General features: G+C 44.8%; 1 protein-coding gene across 1 annotated transcript in view; it reads right to left on the bottom strand.

Moving 5' to 3' along the window:
* The window catches only part of LOC130017871 (phospholipid-transporting ATPase IB-like), a 688,232-nt gene extending 664,204 nt beyond the window's left edge, over positions 1–24,028 (bottom strand). Inside the window, exon 1 of the mRNA XM_056108642.1 lies at positions 23,588–24,028. Coding sequence (XP_055964617.1) covers positions 23,588–23,663 — 76 coding nt within the window. The 5' untranslated portion in view covers positions 23,664–24,028. The remainder of the gene's footprint in view (positions 1–23,587) is intronic.
* Positions 24,029–24,228: the final 200 nt, after the last annotated feature.

The raw sequence follows: 24,228 nt of genomic DNA, 5'->3' as shown, positions 1-24,228 counted from the left end.
ATTAGGTCTTGTGGTTCTCTTCTCTATAATAGTCTTGATACATTATTTATTTTTCATTTCCTTTTCATAAGTGTTATCTTCCCAACCAGACAGAACATTTAACATTTTTTGATAAAAGTAGCCATGTAGTATAAATCATCTTTATCATCCTTTATTCAAATGAGAAACTATGAGAATTGTTCAATAAATACTTGCAGATCTGAATAAGGGGAAAAAAACAGCTATTGAAGATATTTTCAGCTAACTGAATAGTTTGGACAATTCTCACTCCAAAGTAGAGTGTAATAAATAATCTTACCAATGCCTTTTTCCCTTAGTCACCAGACACATCTTTTTATTCAGCCTCCTAGCCTGTCTAGCAACCATTCCTGTATTTCACCTTCAGTTAGCTTCATTTCCAAATAAGCCTGGACGAAGCAGACAGCGCCTTACAAGAAGGCCTTAGAACAGGTGCTGGTATTTCCTCTTTCATGTTATTCCATTTCCTTTGCTGATGATTATGACTTCATATGACCTATATAGTTTATCAGGCACAATAAAATCATATTCCTATTTTAACATTACAAAATTCAATCCTTTGATTCTTTATGCACTACAATGCTAAAATCTCCTCATTCCAAACCGGCCCGTTTTCAATTCCTGAAAATAAATTCCCTCAATTTCATTTAGTGTTACTCTTTTGATTAAGCTGGTATTTGTCTCATTGAATTCTTTCAAAAGTTTGATCTCTGCCAGTCTCTGTCTGGGGCAGGTAGCTGTGCTCTACTAACTTAACCCCTGGGACTGCACAGTGCTGTTTGCCGCTCACTTTCAGATAGCATCTCTTGGATTTCTTTTCCTCTCCTTGGTGAATCTATTCTCCACGGAACCGATGCATTTCTTTTAGGCACACTTCTACATGTATACCTATCTACACACTCCTTCTCTTCCATCCATTACACTGCAGTTAGCTCATTTTGTGTCTCCACTGGCTTCAAGTGTCCCTAACTTCCCTCTAGCCATCAGATTTTCAGTTTTCCTTTACCCTTCATTCCTTTCTTTCTTTCATTTTTTTCTTTCTCCCTCCCTCCTTTCCTTCTTTTCTGACTTAATTTTGACATCCAATAAGAAAGACTATTTGAGAGGGCTTAAGCCATAGTTCAGCAGCTGGGGCCCTTGCCTTACATGTGCCATACCTGGGTTCAATCCACAACATCCATATGGTCCCCTGAGCAGTGCCAGGAGTAATTTCTGAGCATAGAGCCAGAAGTAATCCTCCAGCACCACTGAGTGTGGAAGGAGGAAGAGGAAGAGGAAGAGGAAGAGGAAGAGGAAGAAGAAGAAGAAGAAGAAGAAGAAGAAGAAGAAGAAGAAGAAGAGGAAGGGGAAGGGGAAAAGAGGAGGAAGAAGAGGAAGAAGAAGAAGAAGAAGAAGAAGGAGGAGGAGGAGGAGGAGGAGGATCACTTTAAGGAACAGAGGGATTGTACAGAACATAAGGTATTTGCCCTGTACTAGGTTAACCCATATACCATCCCTGGCATCATCTATGATTCTCTGAGTGCCACCAGGAAGTGAACCCTAAGGACAGATCTAGGAGGAAAATCTGGGGGAAAAAATCACTCAAGGACTTGGAAGATTAAGGGCACATGCGATGGTCAGGGGTTAAGGGCACATGCCTTGCATGAAGCTGTCCCCAATTGGATCCTTGGCTCATGATCCTCCAAGAATTGACAGGTGTAGACCTGGAGGTCTTGAGCACCACCTGTCTGGTCCTAGAGACCCCTGAACACCCCCAGGTGGCCTGGGTAAAGCCCAGCCCCAAAGGGTCTGAGCAGCACTGTGTCACATTGAGCCTCTGCCCTTAGGCAGAGAATAATCCTGGAAGGCACCTGACTACAAAAATATTTGGAAACAGTAAGTTTCTTTAAAAAAAATACTAATATATAGAAACAAGAACACTATATTTAATGAAATAAAATAAATAATAAATAATAAAATGTAATTCTTCAGATTATCAAATCTTTAACAAAACTCATTAACAAAAACTCATAATTACAAGGTTATTTTTAGACCTTTAGGAAATTAGAGTTCTAAGCACTGTCCCCATTTCTTCCACAATTCCATTCTTCTAGAGGCACCCTGGGTGAGTTGGTGACAGGGTATGTTATTTATAACCACTTTAAAGAGCAGTGGCACCAGAGAGATAGTACAGGGGGTAAGGCGCTTGCTTTGCATGTGGTCAACCCGGTAACCCCACCAGGCAGGATGCCTGAGCAGAGAGCCAAGAGCAAGTCATGAGCACAGTCAGGTATGCCCCCTTTCCCAAAGAAAAGAATGATGAAGCCGTGGTGGTGCCTGCCAACGTTCACCCAGGGCTCTGCAGGTGACTCTTTGGGAGACTCCCATAATGCTCTCTTCCCATCACCTCATGACTTCACCTTCCTGGAGTAGAAAGATGCTACAGCCAAGCCAGTCTAACAACCCACCTCAAAGTGACCTACAAAAGCAGACTCAGGGATTGGAGTTATCAGGGAGATGACAACTCAAGTGGTAAGGTCATGTGCCCAGCATGTTCAAGGCTCTGAGCCAATGGTCCCTGGTATAGCATGGTTACCTGGACTTTGATAAGACCCTATTTATAACTAAAGGGGAGGGCAACCTCCACCCAGTCTCCAGAGCCCATCCTATGAAGCATTTACAAACGAATGTGTATGAACAAGTGAGGAAAGAGAAAAGTGTAATATGCAAAAATCATACCTATTTAAGCCCTGGCATTCAGAATCATCACAGTTTTAATTCCCCTGAAAGACACAGTTGGTATGGACTCTCACAGCTGCCCTGAGACCTTTCTCATGGCATCCTAGAAGAACCGTTCCAGCAAGTTTCTCGGGGGAATCAGTGCCTGAGTTTCCATCACAGAATGAGCCTATTTTATTTTATTCCCAACACTTGAAGGAAACATTTTCTTCTAAAGGTGCTGAGAGACAGTGACTTCATCCTGTATTTATAGGATCCACTGAGAAATGAGGACTCTCTGAAAGATGTGTTCTGGAGTGGGGAATGGATGGGAGGAATCTAAGTGGGAGGGTAGCAAAATTGAACTTGTTACTGAGTCTTGGGGCTAAAGAGATAATGCAGCAGGTAGGGTACTTACCCTGCCTGTGGTCGGCCAAGATTCGATCCCCTGCATTCCATATGGTCCACCAAGCATTAAGTAACCCCTGAGCATCAACAGCTATGCCCCATAACAAGATCAAAATTGTTACTGAATATGGAGTTCATGAGGTAGTCACATCTTTCATCTTTACTGAAGAGAGGAAATGATAACTTGGATTCCAAGAGGAAAAACTTCTATCTCTGGGAGCAAAGAGATCAGTACAGGGATTAAGGTACTTGTCTTGCATGTGGATGACCCTGATTTGATACCCAGAATCACATGATACCCCGAGCACAGAGCCAGAAGTAGACCCTGAACATCACAAGGTGTAGCCCCCCCCCAAATTCAAAACACAAAAATTTAAAAGCTTCCAGGTATACAAATGCCCAAATTACTACTCAGTTAAGCATAGTTTGGGTTAAGGAATGAAAGCTTTCTCAACACCAATAATCCCTTCAAAAAATGGGGAGAGGTGACAAACAGACACTTCACAAAAGAAGAAATAGAGGAAATCAACTAGACACACAACAAAGTGCACATCATCACATATTATCAGGGACGTTCCCATCAATAGAACAGTGAGACACCACTTCATAGACATGAGAATGACATCTACCTTAAAGACTTAAATAGTGTTGGCAGGGATGTGGTAAAAAGGAACTCCTTGTTCACAACTGGTGAGAATGCCTTCTGGTTCACCCTCCATGGAAAAAATTATATGGAAATGTCTCCAAAAAGTGAACAGAGAACTCCCATATGACTCAGTGATTCCACTTCTCAGAACCTAACCCAAGAACACAAACACAGCAAGTGAATAAAGAAATTGCAGTACATACTCACAATGGAATACTATGCAGCTATAATGCATGATGAAAAACTTGCAGTTTGCTGCAATGTGGATGGAACTAAAGGGTATCACATTAAGTGAAATAAGCCAGAGGGAAGACAAATTCCAGATGATCTCACCCAGGTTACCAGACAGTGGGGAGCTGTGGGGAGGAATAAAGAAGGAAGAGAGTACTAGAACCCTTTTCCAACGAAGCAAAAGTTTGCCAAGGGTTCGAAGAACTGCCATGAGTGGCCTAGTGGCCAGAGCAGGGTTGTGCACTATCTCTGAATTCTTCTAAATTTAACAAAGCTACATAATCACAGCAAAAGAAAGTTTTATTTCACAGGAAGATGCAAACTCCCCCATGCATTTGCTGATGTGAGCAATATTTTGAAATGCTCTTTAAAAATAGTCGACCACAATCACTTTGACTTTCCAAATAGATCTGTAGCCATATAAAGCAAGGACATAATGCAAAGAAAGAAGTCCATGGTCTAGTTACAAAGAGAAATGGGACAGGAAAGTGTTTATGTTCCTAGTATATTATTCATGAAATAATCACATTTTAATTATCAGTTTTCAAGTAGTAATCAAAAACACTCAGCCGAGGCTATAAATTTCTTTGTATTTATTACCTTGTTTTAAGTTTCTCAAGAATCAATGAAACAGGTGACATTTTCACTGACATTTTACAGACTGAGAGAGGAGGTGCCTCTCCCTAAGGGCACCAAGCAAGGATGTTTTAGGGTCAAAATTCAAAAGCAGGTCTGATTATACACATTTGGCTCTGTTCTACCTATAGACAGGATTGCATCCAACTACACTGCCTTCTACTAAACTACAGCACAAATCAAATGAGAAGAGTGCTCTGGCTTTCCTCTTTGCCTCACATACAAGCATTTACGCAAAGACAGAGAATAGTAAGATAGACCCCTCCTGGCTGAGAAGGGGTCCTCAACACCTAGTTAAGTTAAACCTCTGAAATACAGGACTTTTGGAGATTGTTTGAAAGTTTTCCTTAGAAAAGAACTGATCATGGGACAGAGCTACTTATGGGGAAATAACAGGAGCTGTTTGACTCAGCAGCAGAGCACAGAGGTAGCCCACCTGTTCATTTTCCCACCTATCAGAAAAAATATTTTTATTTTTTAGTAAGTTCTGTGATCACAAAGCACCTGGGTTCATAAACACCACGAAAAGAACAACTAATCTACACTCAAACTGGTAGACTTTGAAAAGACTATCAGAAAAGGCTATCAGAAAAGTAAATGTATTCATAGTCTCCCCCCAAAATGAGAACTGAACACATCATGCAAACCTAGGAGAGATTGAAAAAGAAGAGAAAACCAAAGTGGAAGTTTGAATTACAGTGCTGCAAGACCACTCCAAGAAGCTCTTCTCCCAGAACCAAACATCAGAGGAAAACTTAAGAAGCCTGCAGAGAGAGAACAAAGCATCAAGAGAAATCAGACTGAAAAGGCTGGTGGGGGCAAGAGTGAACACAAAGGGTGGGATGGGGAGCACTCAACAAAGCAAGACATGAGAATCCTCCCCTAGAAGAAAGATGTGATTCTTGAACTGAAAACAGTGCCTCTTGGTTAGCATTTAACTAATGGAAGAAAACAGACTTTGCACACCACGCTGAAATCTGAGATCAAGGATAAATATACCATTAAAAACTAATCAACAAGAAAAAATAGCTTACTTGCAAAGGAACAAAAATCAGACTGACATAATGTCTTATCAGCAAGTCTGGATAAATGAAGACCATGAAATGGCACCCTTCAAATACTGGAGGAAACAAATATTTTAGAATTGTACATTCAGCACAACCATGTGTTAACTGTCAGGATGGCATTAGAGTAATTGCAGAGACACAAAAATCTATTTCCACACAGTTTGCTGTTCACAGAGTTACTAAGATCCTCGGGAGATGTATCTCAACCAGAGGAAAGGAGTTTAAGGAACCACTGGTGAGTACAGAAATTACTTAAGCTCACCTTGTCAATATTCTGGGACCTACTCAGGTGATCTTAACAAGGGAGTGAACAAAGGAGGAAATAAAGCTGTGCCATGGCTTTATTTTTCTTTTTGTTTGTGAGGCAAAGAGTGGAGAAGAAACGGGTATCATTTAATCATTCAATATTCTCTTGTTAGGGGAAACTAAGTAAATGTGTACATTCATAATTTTAAAACATAGTCAAAAATAACTTTATGTTTATAAGTTTCAAAAAGCTAAGAAAAAATATTATCCAAAATATTGGAAGCACCAAAAGTATGATCCATCAAAAAATTAACAAGCTATATTTTATTAAAATTTTTCATCTGTGCTCTGTGAAAAGCACTGATATGGAGTAAACAGATAATCCACTATCTGAAAATATGTCTGATTTTATCCAAAATCAACAAAGAACTCTCAAGACTCAACAATAAGAAAAACAAGATGATTGGAAAATGGGCAAAAGATATCTTGACAGGTGTCATTCCTCCACCATCCCCCATCCCCACCCCCACAAAAACAAACTATACAGATGGCCAACAAGCCTATGGAAAGATGACCAGTGTCATGTACTGCTAGAGCACACAGAAGCCAGCAGAGGACCTAGATCCAGAACAATGAGCACACGAAATGCTGGCGAGAATGTGTGGCAAAAGGAATCTGCCATCACTGCTGAAGAGAATGCCAAACGGTATGGCCAGTTTGGAAAACCACTTGGTAGTCTCTTACAAAACTAAAGACACTCAACATATGACCCAGCAATCATGCTCTTTGGTATTAACCCGAAGTCACTGAAAACACATTCACTAAGACCTGTATACAAGTATTGATAGCAGTTTTGTTTCTAATTGCCCCCAAGAGGAAGCAACCCAAATGCCCTGCAGTAAATGAATGGACTAAAAACTGGTATAGGAGCTGGGAGCTGTAGCTCAGTGGTGGAGCACTTGACTTGCATGTGTGAAGAAGTCTGGGTTCAAGCCCCAGGACCAAAAACAAACTGGTATAAACAGCCAAGGGAGAGGTTCATTTAAGGATTATATTTTATTGTCAAGTTGTCAAGTCACAAAAAAAGACATGGAGGAACTTTGAATGCTTTACTGAAAGCAGCTCGTTTGTGAAAGCTACAGTCCGGAAAATCCTAAATAAAGATATTCTGGGAAGGGTAAGCCAGGACTCAGGCAGAATGAAGTGGCAGGGCACAGGATTTTTAGGGCCCTGGGACTCTGTGTCGTCTAATAATGAATACAGGTCCTCAGCCATCTGTCACAGTGTGACTCAACAGTGCTGACCTCACACTGCTGCACCACAGCACTGAACTCAGTGGCCCTCACATCTAAGATGTCATCTCCTACATCTCAGCAGAACACTGCAATCATTGCCGATACACAGTCCAGCAGCAAGGACCTGGATGATATAGTCAATATTATGGAATACCTCCCTTCCCCTGGGTATCTTGGCCATAGTCTGCACCTGTTCATCAAGCCAAGGAGAGTATCACGAGACTAATCCAATGAAACACTAGACCCACTGAGAAATATCATACACTCCAGACAACACAGCTCTTCATTATAAAGATTCACAGACTGGGAGTCAAATCAACTAACTTAACATGAATTCCTAAAGCATCATAATGGCAGACTTGACCCACACAATTGAGTTAGGGGGATGGAGCCTGAAAGGGAGGGAGCTGGGGTCCATGGGGGAGGGAGGGGTACACTGGGTGTGGTGTTGGAATTACATGCATGAGAAACCATTATTAATGGCATTGTAAACCAGAGAATCTCAATAAAAATATATTTTTAATAAAATTAAAATAGCAGATTTCATGACATAGTCTTTAATATATTGAGAAGTCATCTACTACCACTGTTTAGTATGGCTAATAAACACGCAAATTATTAGAAAAATGAATAAAAACAAAATAAAATGGATACCTAACAAGTCAAAGTGTGAATGGTCTGAAAGCAGGGAGTTCCTGGCAATAAAAACTTTTTGTCTTTGCCACAAGGCTCAGCATGCTGTTTCATGGCATTTGACTACCTCCTACTTTATTTTTTTCCCCATGATTCTTCCTTTATATTTTCTGCCATGTTCTGGGACACTCCTTTGAGAAAGTCAGACATCATAAAAAAAAACATACAGGACAAGAGAAATGTTTCATAAGAGTGTAACGTAAAAAACAAGTCCGATTGTTTTTTAACTGGCCTCTGGGAAGATAAAACCACTAGAGAGAAGCCCACTGGCTCTAAAGGAGGTCATTACATAGCTGATAAAATTTTCCAGGTAAGAACGTGATGCTTTAGGAAAAAAACTTGTCAGCTGCTCCTCTGAGACTGCACGTGGTCAGAGTTCGATTCTTAAATTGTAAATGCACATATTTGAAACCTCTCTCTGCAAACATTGTCTGATAAGGTTCACGCAAGTAGACTGGGGGGAGGCCACACCCAACTGTGCTCGGGAGCTATTCCTAGCCTGGAGTTCATAGAATGCCAATCATCAGAGCTGAGAGCTCCCGCACGCAAAGCATATGTCTCCACAGTCTCCACAATTAGAACCATCTCCCTGGCCCCAAGCAACTAGATTTTCTTCAGAGATTGAGTTCAAAGAAATACAATAGAAGCCCACATTACCATAACCTACTTCATTTTCAAAATTAATTTAAAATTGTGCCCAAGGGGTGTTTTCTCTCAAAATGAGAGGAGGACAAAACAATCCTGGAAAGAACCCCCAGAGGAGAGTGAGGGCACACACTAACTCTCTGTGCTATCCCCACAATGGGGGCCAAGTCCCAAAATAAACCCCCTCAACAGCCTTAGTGTCCTATTTAGAAAAAATGAATTTTAGGCTACCAGATAACTTTATTTCTCAAAGTCTGCAAATTGGGGGCTGGAGCAACAATACAAGAAGTCTGGCACTTGTCTTGCACCTGGCCAACCCTGGTTAAATTTGCAGCACCCCATATGGTCCCCCTTCAGGAGTAACCCCTGAGTCCAGAGCCAGAAGTAATACACCACTGGGTGATTTCCACCCCTCCCTCGTGCCCCCCCAACACACCACAGAAAATAAAAAAAACGAAAGTCTGCAATTCCACCATGAAGTTGCAAAGAACAATGAAATCATGTAATTTCTGCAACCTGGTCAGAACTGGAAGATATGTTGAGTGAAGTAAGCCAGAAGAAGAAAGATAAACACAGGATGCTCTCATTTATCGGTGGTATACAGAACACTGAACAAAGACATGCATGCAGTAAAAGGGAGAAACCTAGATCACCTTTATTCACCCCAGTGATTAGAGAGAGGGGCAGGGTAGGAAAGAAACCCAGGAGGGTGAAGAGAACAAGTAGTAGGTGAACAGGCATCAGGGCTCCAGCTGTAGCAGGACTATGGGTGAGTGGTATAGCCCTCTATGCAAAACAGACTCAACAACACTGAAAACAAAGGATCTCAGCAGCAGCCACTGGAACTTTGTAATGTGCTTGTCAAGCTACAGGCGGGGATGGGGTGGGACAGGGTGAAGAGGGAATGTGGAATCACTAGTGAAGGTAAGTTGATACTTACAATGGGATTGGTGTTGAAATATTACATGCTCCAAACTCAACAATCAATAACTTTGTAAATCTTAATAAAAAAATTAAAATAAATTTTTAGGTCGGAAATTCCATGAGTAATCAATAAAAATATTTTGGGAAGATGGTCTATTATGTATTATGAAACAGAAATGTAATGTAAGATATATAAAATTTTCTGGTTACCACACTAGAAAAAAATTACTGAAATCAATTGCTATTACTGTATCTTTGACTTAAAGGTCACGCTGACTCTCTAGAAGAGCATATGGGTGGCCCCGTGAGACCCTGGCTTCAATGTCCAACACCACATAAAAAGCATAAAACAAACAAATAAACAATTTAACCTGACATAGCCAAAACATAATTTTAACATGCAGCAAACATACCATAGATTTATTGAAGTAATATCATCACACTAGGTGAATTTCAAGTGTGAATTTTCATAGTTCGACATCTGTATGAACTACTTTAAATTCATCCCCAAAAGTCTGAGGCTATTCATCACAAAATTGACTCTTGAAGATATTTATTTTTTCAAATTTATTTACCATGAGTGCATCGTACATGAAATCCCATGGGTTTTGTTCATACCTCTTTTGTGTCTATTTAATTTGCCACATCTACTACCATAGGTTCTACAGGCATCCCATCAAAAGACCCCTTTACATGCCCACACCTACACTGATAACATCCACAGTCTTTTCTTGGGTTTAAAAATTAGTTCCATTCTTTTTTTTTGCAAGACTTGTTTGCTTTTGTTATTTATGTTCCATAAATGAATGATACAAAGTGGTAATTTTCTTTCACTTCCATATTTCACTTAGCACAGTCACCTCCAGATCCATCCATTATTTTCCCCCAAAAGGCATGATTTCTTTCTTTCCCCAAATTGTTCGTCAATTGCCTGGAGCAGGCCCCAGTAATATCTCCTTCATCCTAGCCCTGAGAACATTTTAAAAAGTGCCATAATCAAGGCTCTTTCAGGGTTAGGAGAATGAGACCCGTCATTGTTACTGGTATATGGCATACCAGGTTCGCCACAGAGAGTTTGCCAGACTCTGCCGTGTGGGCAGGTTACATTTGGGACTCTGCCAGGTTGTCCAAAGCAAGAATGAGATAATAAGATGTCGCTTCCGGGAGCTGGGTTTTATAGTCTCTGGATCTTGGCCGTTGATGGGATTACACGGCACCAGGGGGCCAGTTGGTGGGTGTGACCCCTGCCTATTGGAAGATGGAGGGTCTGGGAGGAGGATGCTCTGACCCAAATTGTATCGAGCTTTATTAAAGATACTTTTCATAAATAATCATGGTATTTCAGTCAAGACATGGGTGAACAATCATGCAAACAATAGACAATAACTTCCAAACCCCCTTCTTTAATGATCTGCTAAAATCCAAAAGTCACTCTAAAACCCAGTGACATCTTGATTTGATGCTCTGAACAGGGACAGTTTAGAGTTAGGCTTGACATTTCACATTCAGAGTGTTGTTTAACAACTTTTCACAAGTCAACACAGACTCTCAGGAAACAAAAGGGAAATGGCAGAATGATCCATCTGAAGCGCCACAAACTAAAACAGGAACTATTGCTCTTCTGGGGGCTGCAGGAAGGTCTGTCTACACAAACATGAGCTTAGAGCGGAATCCACAGCGTCTATTTCTATTACTCTTGCCAGGACACACCAAGAGCACTGGTGACTCTAGAAGGTGACTCTGTGGAGCAGACACAATCTCTTACATTCTTGGCAATGGCTCAGCTAGGAAAGAGTCTCCAGAGAATCCCAGGAACAGAACCACTTTGTTTGCTAGCTGTATAGCAATTGCTTTGAGAGAGTGAGAGATTAAAACAAACAAACAAATAAACAAAACATATTGTTTTAAAACCAAAGGTTCGCTTCCTCGTGCATCAGCATAAAGAAAACAGAAGAGTCTTAAATAAGGATAATCGTCCTGTGGCTAAATATAGTCGACAATATGTCTGCCCCTGTGGCACGCTGACCTGAATTTGCTGTACACCGAGTGCCCCCTTGGAACAAGAATCAACTCCTCACAACATACAGCCGTCATTTAGGGCCCCGGGGGAAAGCTGTTATTTCTGAAATTCATATCTAGGGTGAGATTACAAAAGGTCAGGCTACAGAAGCACTTCTCTGCACAGTGGCCTGCTTAATTATCCTAGTCTCTCAGTAATGTGCTTAAATCTTGCTGGTAATCCCGGGATCCCAGTGCGGCTAGCGCATCATTTCTAGAAAGAAAAGGGAACACTGAGCCTGGCCTCTTCGCTGAAATGTCTGAGATGTGACCTTCACTTGCTGACATCTTATGAAAGTCTGAGGAACACGCTTGGAAATGTAAATCCTCCCAATCAAAATTAACCAGAATTAGATCACATGCAAAGATGACAACCTGATCATATATCAGACTCTCATTCTCTCCCCCACAACCCCATCCTGGTCACCAGCCCCCTCCCTTCCCTCCACCATCACAAGGACCTGATCACCAGGGACTCCTAACGAAGCACCAGGGATACAGTTCATGACCTCACGCTTGTGACCTAAGCCACTGACTCCCCTCTTGGTCCTTTCTCACTGGTGTTCTTGAACAGCACAGCAGGACTGACAAAGCGCTGAGGGGTAGCCCCAGGACTTGAACTCACAACTTGAGCATGTCAGACCAGGGCTTTAAACCATGAGCCATCTTCCCAGTCACCAGGTGATGTGTGATTCTTATGCGGAGGTAAGAGACAAGCTGTCAGACGAGAACTGTGCAAGCCAGCTAGCGCACACGCATCTTTGATGATGCAGTGACACAGAGAGCCCCCGCTAGTGAACAGACATGATCAGTCAAGCTCTCAGACATCCACTTTGTGCAAACAGACTTAGTCCCATGGGCCTGCATTCCTATATGCTGCAGGGTGTATTCTAGGCAAAACCAACTGTCCCCACTTCGAAACAACTTCATCTAGGCCCTCTCGGTCCCTGGTCTGTGCTTGTCCTTGATGTGGCTGGGGAGAAACTCCCAGGGCCCAGATATGAGATCACTTTTATTTTTAGCCTTTCTTAATGGTTGTTAACATTTGCTCTGAGCACTTTTGCTGGCCTAAATGGATGTAAACAACATCTTAGCATCCAGCGTGGTATTGATGAGAGAATAAATTTAGTAAATGTAAAGATTCAAGGAGGAAAGGTAGAAACCCCATCTTTAAAGGTGCTCCATACACATCCTCTCATAAATGTTTGAAAGCCTTTTTGGAGAATAATTTTCACTTAATCCATTTGTCTAGCTGGCACCTCTGTCAGATGAGGGTTTAAGATAAAATGTTCATTGTGAAAGCAAAACTTAATGAATTATTAAGTCACTGAAGCCATCGATGAAGATGTTTATTAGCCACCTGTAGGGAAGACGGTCTTGAAGATTTGGCTACTTTCAACAGAGGGAATAACCTTCAGACATGAGAGGAAGAAGATTGCATAATCAGAGTCTACTGGGCAAACACATGCACTTGGATATTGGTAGGACAAAAAGCTCCAACAAGGCCTTTCTGCAGCCATCTAGTTAGGGACATAGCCAGTTACATCCAAAGATAAATATACTGATAACAGAAGGCTTTTCCAGGGTTGGAGCAGGAAGGGCATTTGCCTTATATGAAACCGACCAACCCGGGTTTGATTCCCATATGGTCCCTAAGCACCACCAGGACCACCAGGAATGATTCCTGAGCACAAAACCAGGAGTTACTCCTGAGCAAAGCCAGGTGTTACCTCAAAAACAAAACAAAATAAAAAACCAAAAAGAAGATTTTGCAGCTCTGCTCTTCAAGGGCTAAGTATCCAGATGGGAGAGCTGACCTTCTGTAATGACAAGGAGTGTGGGAAAGACCCAGCAAGCCTTCGATATTAGATGGATTACAGCATAAAGTGCTCCTAATGTGTCAAATAATCTATGTGCGTGCTCCATGTGCTTCCACACACGGCATGGCCCCATGGAGCACACAACTTATTTTCTTCCTCATTTGAGACAGAAGCTAAGAAAGCTTCTTCAAACAGGAAGCCAATGCCAGTATGAAAACCTGAATCCAATTTGCTCCAGTCTTCGCTAATTCAAAAAGCCCCCAAGCATATCTTAAATCATTAGACCAAGTCCAAAAAGAGACCCCAGAAGACTTCATGCAAATCATTCTTGGGTACCCAGAAATAAGGTAATAACAGGAATTGGAAGCAGGACAGAACAGATGGGCTCTTCTTTGCCATTAAGGGAATAGAAAAAATATGGAATGATTGATAATACTCTGACCAGCTTAGGTATGATTCTAAAATGAGAGGCTGGAGATAACAGAAAGCACACTGTGAAAGCAAACTGACTGGGAACTGGCTGGTTCTGCCACAAACAATTTCTCTTAATTTTTCTTATCTGTGAAATGATGGGCTGAATCTCATCTAGCCCTGTGCTCTAATATTACCGCTCTTTGCCCTTTTATCTGTCCCAATTCACCTTAAAAGACAGGGCAAGTTGTTGTGAAAAAACTAGGTCCATCAAAAAATCCTTCTCTCTCTCTCTCTCTCTCTCTCTCTCACACACACACACACACACACACACACACACACACACACACACACACACCTCTTTCAATTCCTTTACTATCAGGACACCTCTTGTTGCCTTTCCATCTTCCCACTTCTGAATCGCTTTCACCCCAGCAACCACTAACCTATCTCTCTCTCTCTAGCATTTTTCATCATTCCATGGATGCTATTTAAGCAGAAATGAACAGGAGGTAACTTTGGATATTGGGCTTTTACTCTCTAGAGATTCATGCAGGCTGCTGTTTGCAACCAGCATTTGAATTCTGTTTTTGCATTTTAATTAACAAACATCACCTTTGGTGATGAGGAGAGAGCAGAAGAGATGCAAGCATGGGTCAAGGGTGGGATTTGGAGGATACTGGAAACATTTTCTGGAAGATCTAAACACTGTCAGCTTTAGAGCAGGTCTGGGTATTTACAATTTTACTGCTCTTCACTGTTGCTCTCTTACCCTTTAGTCAAATCCACGAATTTAATAAAATAAGGAGGCAAGTTATGCCCTAAATATTATGAGGTCATCGTCCACAGAAACTAATGTTTACTTCCTTTCTTCGCTCCACTCATACACACACAGACATACTCACTTCTGTCTCCCATCTCAAGGAAAAGCCCCCTCTCCACCTGGGGCAGATCACAGACTCCACAAGGCAACCTGATGGTCCTTGTAGTCCCATAGCCTGATAAAGATGCCTGAGATGCACAAAATGCATCGTTAGAGAAAAGTAGAACTGACAAAAGTACAACTGAAATGCCAGATGGAATCTGAGTGCCCGAGAACAGATGACTGGTTAAAGAAATTTTGGTACATTTACACAATGGAGTACTATGTAGCTGTTAGAAAAGATGAAGTCATGAAATTTACATACAAGTGGTACTACATGGAAAGTATCATGTTAAGCAAAATGAGTCAGAAAGAGCGGGAGAGACACAGAAAGATTGCATTCATCTGGGGAACGTAAAGTAACAAAATGGGAGACTAATGCCCAGGAGTGGCTGAGATTAGTACCAGGAATTTTGCTCCATGACTTGGAGGCCAGCCACACATGCTAGGGGAAAAGGAAGCTCAGACAGAGAAGAGAGCACCAAATAAAGGGTGCTGTGAGGATCCTCCCAGGGTGGGAGAAGCATGCTGAAAGTAGACTATAGCCCAAACATGATTGCCACTCAATGCCTCTCTTGCAAAACACAGTACCCAAAAGAAGAGAGAGAGAACAAGGGGGAATGCCCTGCCACAGAGGCAGGGTGGGATGGGGGGGATGGGGGATGGGAGGGATGCTGGGACCCACGGTGGTGGAGGATGGGTGCTGGTGGAGGGATGGATACTTGATCATTGTATAACTGAAACCCAAGCACAAAAATTTTTAAGTCTATAACTGTACCTCATGGTGTTTTACTAATAAAAAATAAATTAAAAAATTTAAAAAATTTAAATTTATGTTGTAGTACTAAAATAATAATAATAATAACAACAACAACAACAACAACCCCAAGTCTTGGGGACAGCTCAAAAGGCTCAAACATATTCTTTTTCGTGCAGAAGGGAACCCCAGGTCAATTGTCAGCACAGCATGGGCCCCTAAGTACCAGATCAAGTAAGTTGAGAATTACTCCCAACCACCTCTGGGTGTGGCAGAGAGAAGGAAAGTAAGAAGGCAAGGAAGTGAGGAAGCAAGGGAGCAAGGGAGTGAGGGAAGGAAGGAAGAAGGGGAGAAGGAAGGAAGGGAGGAAGGAAGGAAGGAAGACGGGGGAGGGAGGAAGAGAAAGAAAGAAAGAGAGAAAGAGAGAAAGAGAGAAAGAAAGAAAGAAAGAAAGAAAGAAAGAAAGAAAGAAAGAAAGAAAGAAAGACTGCTGGACCCCATACCAGGCTGTTTCACTCGGGGCACCCCAGAGGGTGGCGGGTGAGACCCCTCCCTACCCCAAGGGACCCAGCACCACTAGTGGAAAACTTCCATAATTCAACCGCCACCATGCTCAAGGCCACTCTCCACACGCTCAAGCTGACCCTCACCTACGAGTGAACCTTTTCCTGGACCATGCAGCCGCATCTGTGGCCGCACAACACTTCTTAGGATACACCCTAACCATACTCCAAGAGTACAGCACCACATTTGATGGGATTCAAAGTAGGAGGCAACCAACCTTAGAAGGAAATATTATAATATTTTGGTTCTGCTTTGGGCAGGTATTGGGGTTTGGGATAGAAACACCAAAATATGGTGGTTGTAAGGTGTAATGGTGGAGGGATTGGTGTTTGAATATTAAATGTAATCAAATATTATGAACGACTTAATAAGAAAGAAAGAAAGAAAGAAAGAAAGAAAGAAAGAAAGAAAGAAAGAAAGAAAGGAGGGAGGGAGGGAGGGAGGGAGGGAGGGAGGGGAGGGGAGGGAACGGAGGGAGAGAAAGAGGGAAGGAGGGAAGGAGGGAATGAAGAAGGGAGAGAGGGAGGAAGGAGGGATAACAGAAAGAGGTCACATATAGTTGCACCAAGAGACCAACCACGAAGTTAAAATATGATTCAACAGAAAGAGAGGGATAGACATAGAAAGACTGCATTCATCTGGGAAACATAAAGTAACAAAATAGGAGACTAACACCCAAGAATAGCTGAGATAAGTACCAGGAGGTTTACTTGGCTTGGAGGCCAGTCACACATGCTAGGGGAAAAGGGAGCTCAGATAGAGAAGGGAGCATCAGATAAAGGGTGTTGGGAGGATCCTCCCAGGATGGGAGAAGCATGCTGAAAGTAGTCTATAGACCGAACATGATTGCCACTCAATGCATTTTTTGCAAACCATAGCACCCAAAAGGAGAGAGAGAACAGGAGGGAATGCCCTGCCACAGAGGCAGGGTGGGACGGGGGAGATGGGGGGTGGGAGGGATACTGGGATCCGGGGTGGTGGAAAATGGGCACTGGTGGAGGGATGGGTACTCAATCATTGTATAATTGAAACCCAAGCACAAAAATTTGTAAGTATACAACTGTACCTCATGGTGTTTCACTAATAAAAATTTAAAAATAAATAAAATAAAATATGACTCAAATGTCTTCAATGAAAGGATATTACAAAGTCTAACATGCAACAATTCACTACTTTCTTCTGATGAAAAATTACCATAGTTTGCATTTTTTATAGTTTTTTTTTTCTTTTTGGGTCACACCTGGAGATGCACAGGGGTTACTCCTGGCTCTTCACTCAGGAATCACTCCTGGCGGTGCTCAGCGGACCATATGGGATGCTGGGAATCAAACCCGGGTCGGCCGCATGCAAGGCAAACACCCTACCCATTGTGCTATCGTTCCAGCCCCTGCATTTTTTAATTAAACAGTGACTTTTTGATCATTTCATATTCACGTGCACTCATTAGAAATACTATAGTTTGTGTCTAGTTTGCCCCAATTCTAACATCTTCAAAACTAAAGCATATATAAATGGGTGGACATGGAGAGTACCGTGCTATGTGAAATGAGTCAGAGAAATGGCATAGACATAGAATGATGGCACTCACTTTCAGTATATAGAAAATATAGTATGATACTAATACCCAAGGAGAGTATAAACGAGGGCCAGGAAGACTGGTCCATGGTTGGAAGCGTGCCACAAGTGGAGACAGCAAGTATAGTTAGGACTGAGAAGGGACCAGTAAGACAATGATAGTTGGAAATGATCACTCTGGACAAGAACTGAGTGCTGAAAGGAGGTAAAGAGATACACATGATAACCTTTCAGTAACAGTACTGCAGTCATAATGCCCAAAAGTAGAGAGAGAGAGAGAGAGAGAGAAGAGAAGAGAAGAGAAGAGAAGAGAAGAGAAGAGAAGAGAAGAGAAGAGAAGAGAAGAGAAGAGAAGAGAGAAGTGTCTGCCATAGAGGCAGGCTGGGAATGGCAGGAGGGAACCTGGGGACACTGTAGGTGGGAAATGTACACTGGTGGAGGGACGGGTGTTGGAACATTCTATGACTGAAACCCAACCATGAACGACTTTGTTACTGTGTATCTCACAGTATGATTCAATAAAATCAATTAAAAAGAAAAAACTATAGCACAGTCTCATGTCCCAGACATTGAGAATAGGTGTGTCCATACAAAACACCAACTCGACTACCAGACTCCCTCCTGTTGTCCTTCCATCTTCCCACTTCTGCATATCCTTCACTCCAACAACCACCAACTCATCTCTAGTGTTTCACCATTCCATGGATTTTACTAAGCAGAAATGCACAGCAGGTAACCTCTGGAACTTCCGTTTTCCCCACTAGAGATTCACACAGGTTTTTCCTTGCAACCAGTATTTGAATTGTTTATTGCTGAGTAATATTCCATGGGACAAGTATAGCTCTTATTGGTGTCATCATTCAAGATTGAAAGGCACAAAGTTCTTGGCTATTATGAACAGGGCTGCTAGAAATATTCACATACAAGTTTTTCTGTTCAGACATAATAAATTGTTTCTCTGAAATAAATGCCTCAAAGTAGATCTTTGTTATGAGGAAGTTGCACATTTCATGTTTTCAGAAACTGCCCACCACCCTGCCAAAAGGATGCATCTCTTTGTATCAGCAGCAGCAATGCATGAGTCATCCAATTTCTCTGCATCCTTGCTGGCATTTGGCAATATCGCTAGCTGTTCTGGTTGATAGGTGTGCAATGACTCACTTTTTCTTGAACACAAAGGTTGGCAGAGGACAGGGAGGACAGGGAGAAATCCCGCAACCAGTCAGCTGTCTTTAATAATTTTCCTACTCCCTGATGATTGTCTTAAGGTGCACAATAAAATAGTACCTGCTCCTAATGAAGTACCAGGTAAGAACAGAAAAGTACTTTCTTTGTACAGAATAGCTACTAAATGCCAACCAGAAATACCATGCTCAACATAAAATTCTGGAAGTATTGACTTTCATGTTCTGAGACAAAAGAAAACTTCTATTAGTGGAACAAGAAATTATAATCAAATAAGAATAAATAAGAGCTATAACAATTTAAAGAAAGATACAGAGACTGAAGAAATAGCTCAATGGGCTAGAGTATAGGCTTTGCATGTTGGAGGAATGATTTCAATCCCTAGCACGGCATGGTCCTGTGAGCAACGCCCAGAGCAACCCTCAGACTCCAAGCCAGGAGTAGCCTCTGAAGATTGACAAGGAAAGAAGGAAGAAGGGAGGAAGGGGGGAAGAGAGGTAGGAAGGGAAAATTAACTTGTAGACAATGAGAATTGTTAATCCCCCCAAAATAACAAAATTCATGTATTATGTCCTAATTTATATAATAGCTCACCAGGTTGCTGGATACACAATCAACAGTTAAAAACTAAAGCTTCCCTAGGTACCACACCAACTGACTAAAAATGTAACTTTGAAAAGTCCATTTATTGTAGTGCCAGTGACTTGGAACAGATATTTTAAATGCATGAAAGTTTCATGAAGAAAACTATAACACTTTGATTTTTAAAAGCATTTTTAAAACTATATGAGATACCACATTTTTAGGTAAGAATCGACATTCTTAAAAATGCATTTTCTCTCCAGATGAACCTATAAGCTGAATGAAGACTTAATCTAAATTACAATAGGACATTTCTCTGTTTTTTTTCAATAAGAGGCTTTTTAAAAACAGAGTAATCACAGTTTGAAGATTCTCAAAAAATTAGGAATAGAGCTTTCATATGCTCTGCAGTTCCAATCCTGGGTATCTTACCCAAAACACAAAATCATTAATGCAAAGGCCATATAAACATACACTTATGCATCTATGTTCATAGCAGGATTATTTATAATAGTCAAGATCTGGAAATAACCCAAGTACCCAACAACAGATGAGGAGATAAAGAAGTTGTAGTATATAAGTTGTGGTATATGGCTAGAGCAACAGTACAGCAGGTAGGATGTTTGCCTTGCAAACCCCAGTTTGATCACTGGCATCCCATATGGTCATCTCTCCACCCCCTATCCCCCAGCCCCAGCACTATCAGGAGTGATCCCTGAGTGCAGAGTCAGGGGTAAGCCCTGAGCATCTTCTTCTGTTTTTGGCATTAGGGTAGGGGCACACCCAGTGATGCTCAGGGCTTACCCCTGAAATTTTGTAGTTTCCCACAAGTTGACTAGAACTGGAGAGTGTCACGCTAGGGAAAATGAATCTGAAAGAAAACAACAAAACACCAGATGATCTTGCTCATGTGCAGAGTATTAAAGAAACACAGCCAGACGCTAGACAACCCCAGTGGAAACAAACCCCGATATGAGGTCACAAATATAACTGTGATCTTGAGGACTTGAAGCGGGGCAGGCAGGGAGATGGGATCTTGGGGTAACTGGGAGGAACCTTGACACTGGTGGTGGGCCAGGTGTCACGGCACTGCAGTATAAAGCAATAGCATGGGTGGTATTGCAATTTTTTTTAATTTTTTAATTTAAAAAATATTTAAAGAGTTTTGAAAACCCTATGCATAGGGGCTGGGGGATTGCTCAAAGGGCTAAAGTACATGTTTTGCAGTTGGGAGGCCTGGATTGGATCCTACACAGGGAGCAAATTGCAAGCACTGGGCCAGGAGTAGCCCCACAGCAATGCCAGGCGTGGTCTGCAAATCATACCCATTTGGAGGACATAATTCCAAAGGGACAAGATATTTCTCAAAAGGTATGAAGGTGCTCAGAGCTTGGAGAGCTGGTGCTGCGGATGGTGATGTTCCAGTCCCGGCACCACTACATTTGAATCAAGCAGAAGGAAGATTCCAGAGCCTAGGGCACTCCTGAACTAGCAAGCCTCTAGAATCTAAGCAGACCCTGTCACTTGGAACACTCACTGCTCCAGCCCTCTGCTAGGTCATCACCATCTAAGCCTAAGAGGCTTCCCCCAAGTTTGCACACATCAGACCCAGGAGCTCCTACTCCTCAACACAGCAGGAATAGACCCGAAATAGTCTCACGGCTCTTAGGAGCCTTCTTTCTTTCTTGATGACTTCTACTCCTGCAGGCCTGCAGCCCGCCCTCAGTGAGCTCTCTGCATCCAGGGGCAGAGAGGCTCCCTGGGGGCCTCTTCCCTTTGTGAACCAGATCACTGTCCCTCCTGTCCCTCCCTGCACACCTGCAATATCAGCATTAAATGCACAGCTGTTATAGTAGCACTAATTGCACAGCTGCAATAGTAATGCAATATAATGCAATATATAAGTTCATATACGATATTAGAATTAACTGCACACCTGCTATTTTAGCTTTAACTGTACATGTACAACATTGGCATTAACTACACCTGTGCATTATCAGCCTTAATTGTGCACGTGCAAGATTAGTCTTAACTGTACACCTGTAATATTAACATTAACTGTACATGCAACATTAGTCTCAACTCTGCATCTGTAATATTAGCATTAAACAACCTCTCTTGAACTCATCTCCTCCTGCCAACACGCAATCTGCTTTCCCAACCCTTTCTTCCAAACTCCCTAAAGAGCTCCCTGTACATGCTGACCACCCCCCATTCCGTCTACTGAGTCCCTCTAGAAGCCCATCCATAGATTTCTAGACATTTTTTTATTCTGTATATGATTACATAAAAAACAGCCCTTTCCAAGGTCACTAACTAATCATCTCCACAATCGAGACGACATGGGGTGTGTGTGTGTGTGTGTGTGTGTGTGTGTGTGTGTGTGTGTGTGTGTGTGTGTGTTGGGGTCACACCTGGCAGTGCTGAGGACTTAGGCCTGGCTCGAGCTTAGGGAGGGATCAGGGATCATCCCGGAGAGGGGGGAGGGGGTAGTGCTCTGGAGACCTTGCTGGGGGGAACTGGAACTGGGGAATGTCCGGATGCGAGGCTCGTGTCCTAAGTCATGTCCTAAGCCATCTAGGCCCCAAAGATCACGTCTTCCCTGACTCGGGATTCCAGGATCAAGCAGCTCAGCTGGTCCTCATCTCTCTGACCTTGACGGCGATGACAACGCCTCCTTCTTGCCACGTGACACACGCCGCTCATGCCATTGGGCCAAGTCAGTGGGGGAATGGGAAGGGCAGAGTTTCCCCTTTTCCAAAGCCAGGCGAAGCGTCCAGAAGGGCACATCTTCGCCAGGAGTAGCCCGGGCAGCAGCGGGGCTGCGCATTCAGTGGGACGAAGACCCCTGAGAGCCTGTCTGGGCACACCCAGCTCTCATGGTCTTGGAACTAGAATCCAGACCCTCCTCCCTAAGACAGCGGGGGGCGGGGTGTGGTCCACTGTTCTCCCTACCCCAGATCTCTGCGCCTAGGCCTCACGTCCACGTGCGGGGACAAATCCTGTGGGCTGTGCCCACCAACCTGCTGGACCATTCGCGCCGGCCCACCAGCGCCCCCTGACTGCACAGTGGGGCCTCCCGCAGGAAAACGGCCGATGCTCTCACAAGGCTCAGGCTCCTGGAAACCCGGACATGAAGACCCGACGGACTGCGACTTCCCCCGCAGGACTCTCTGACACCCGCAGGACAAGTCCAGGGGGATCAGGACGCACCTCTGCTGGGGCAGAGAACAGGCGGGGCGAACCGCACCGGCCCCCGACAGCACAGGAGCCCCGAAGGGGTCTGGGTCCAGCTCGCCCCTTTGGCGCCCGAGCACAGTCGTGTGCCATCCTCGCAGAACCCGGCGCGAAACGACGTGGGTCTGGGGGCGGTTATGGTAGTGACAAAACCCGGCGTCTAACCTGAGTGGGCGGGCGGGCGCGGCCCTGGAGGTCTGGGTGTCAAGGGTCTGGAGCCCCACGCAACCTGGGCGCAGGCGGGGCCGGCCGGGTGTACCAGGCGTCTCGGGTCAGCCGACCTGGGGGCACCTGGCGAGGGGTCGCGACCTAGCGCGCCGCTGCGGCCTCGGGCCTTGGCGGGTGACCAGTGCGCGCGGCGACACCCCTCGGCCCCCTCTGCGATCTGCAGCGGACGCCTCCTGGCCTAGGCAGACGACCACCTGGGAACTGACGCCGTCTCTCCGCGCCGGCCAGACGGGGCCACCGCGCCCGGGGCCGGGCGGGCACCGCGACCCGGGTCCCACCCGCCGCCTTGGCCTCGCGTAGGCGCGTGGCGCGCGCACGGGCGCAAGCGCACACGGGCACGTGCTGGCACGGGCGCGCGCGCAGAAGGACCCGAGCGCGAGCGCGCGGACCGGGAGACGCGCTCACATGGGCACGGGCACGCGCACGGACCTTGGGACGCGCTCACATAGGCACGGGCACGCGCGCGGACCTGGGGATGCGCTCACAGGGACATGGGCCCGTCCGCACAGAACAGCGCGCACCGTGCGTGTGCACAGCTGGCCCAGGGGTGGTCCCGGCGTGTGGGGTTGGGTGGGAGGGGATCTCCGCCGCGCCCCGCCCCGCTCGCGGGAGTTCGGCGTCGCAGGTGCAGCGGCGCCCACCCCACCCCCGGGATTGCGGCCCCGGGAGAGGCGGAGGGCGGGGCGGTGTCACATAACGGCGCGGTCCCCCCGCCCCCCGCCGCCGCCCTCCCGCGTCTCACCCACGGACGAGCCGATCCGCGACCTCCGCGCCAGCGGCATCCTCAGCGCCTGGTCCAGACCCGGGCCGGTGGGCATCGCGCCGCAGGCGGGCGGCGGCAGCAGCGCACGGGACGGGGCGCGGCGGCGGCCCGAGGGCCATGGGTGGGTGCGCGCCGGGGACAGCGGGCTGCTCGGGCCACCCCGAGCTCCGGGTCGCGGCCGCCGCCCGTGTCGCGTCCCTGCCGCAGCGGCCAATGCGGCGGCGCGGGGGCGGGGAAGCGGCCCCGAGCGGGGAACGCGGGAGGAGGAGCGGCCCGGGAAGGATCTGGAAGGCTGCGCGGGCCCCGGGCTCCGGGGTGGCGGGGAGAGGGTTCGGGGGCCCCGCCGGGACGCGCGCGCCCCGGGCTGCTGTGTTCTGTCTGTCCCCACTCTTGCCCTGCCTGTTTACCTCGGTCAGGACTTCACCTGTCACCTGCCTTGAGCTGCAAGCGGGGCAGGGTGTCTTCCGAGAATAGATCAGCGCCCCAAACCTGCCTCTTTCCTTTTATATTTTGCGCGTCATGGGTGGTTAGGCAGGAGCGATGACAGCGGGTCTCTGTGTTGGTCTCTGTGTTCCTAGGGGTTCGGTATTTTCAAGAGTGAAAATAGTGAGTAAGAGAGA

The sequence above is a fragment of the Sorex fumeus genome, unplaced genomic scaffold (genome assembly GCF_029834395.1).
Source record: "Sorex fumeus unplaced genomic scaffold, SorFum_2.1 ptg000008l, whole genome shotgun sequence".
NCBI classification, from domain to species: Eukaryota; Metazoa; Chordata; class Mammalia; order Eulipotyphla; family Soricidae; genus Sorex; species Sorex fumeus.
Note: the sequence above shows the minus strand (reverse complement) of the source record. Positions and strands in the feature narration are given on the sequence as shown.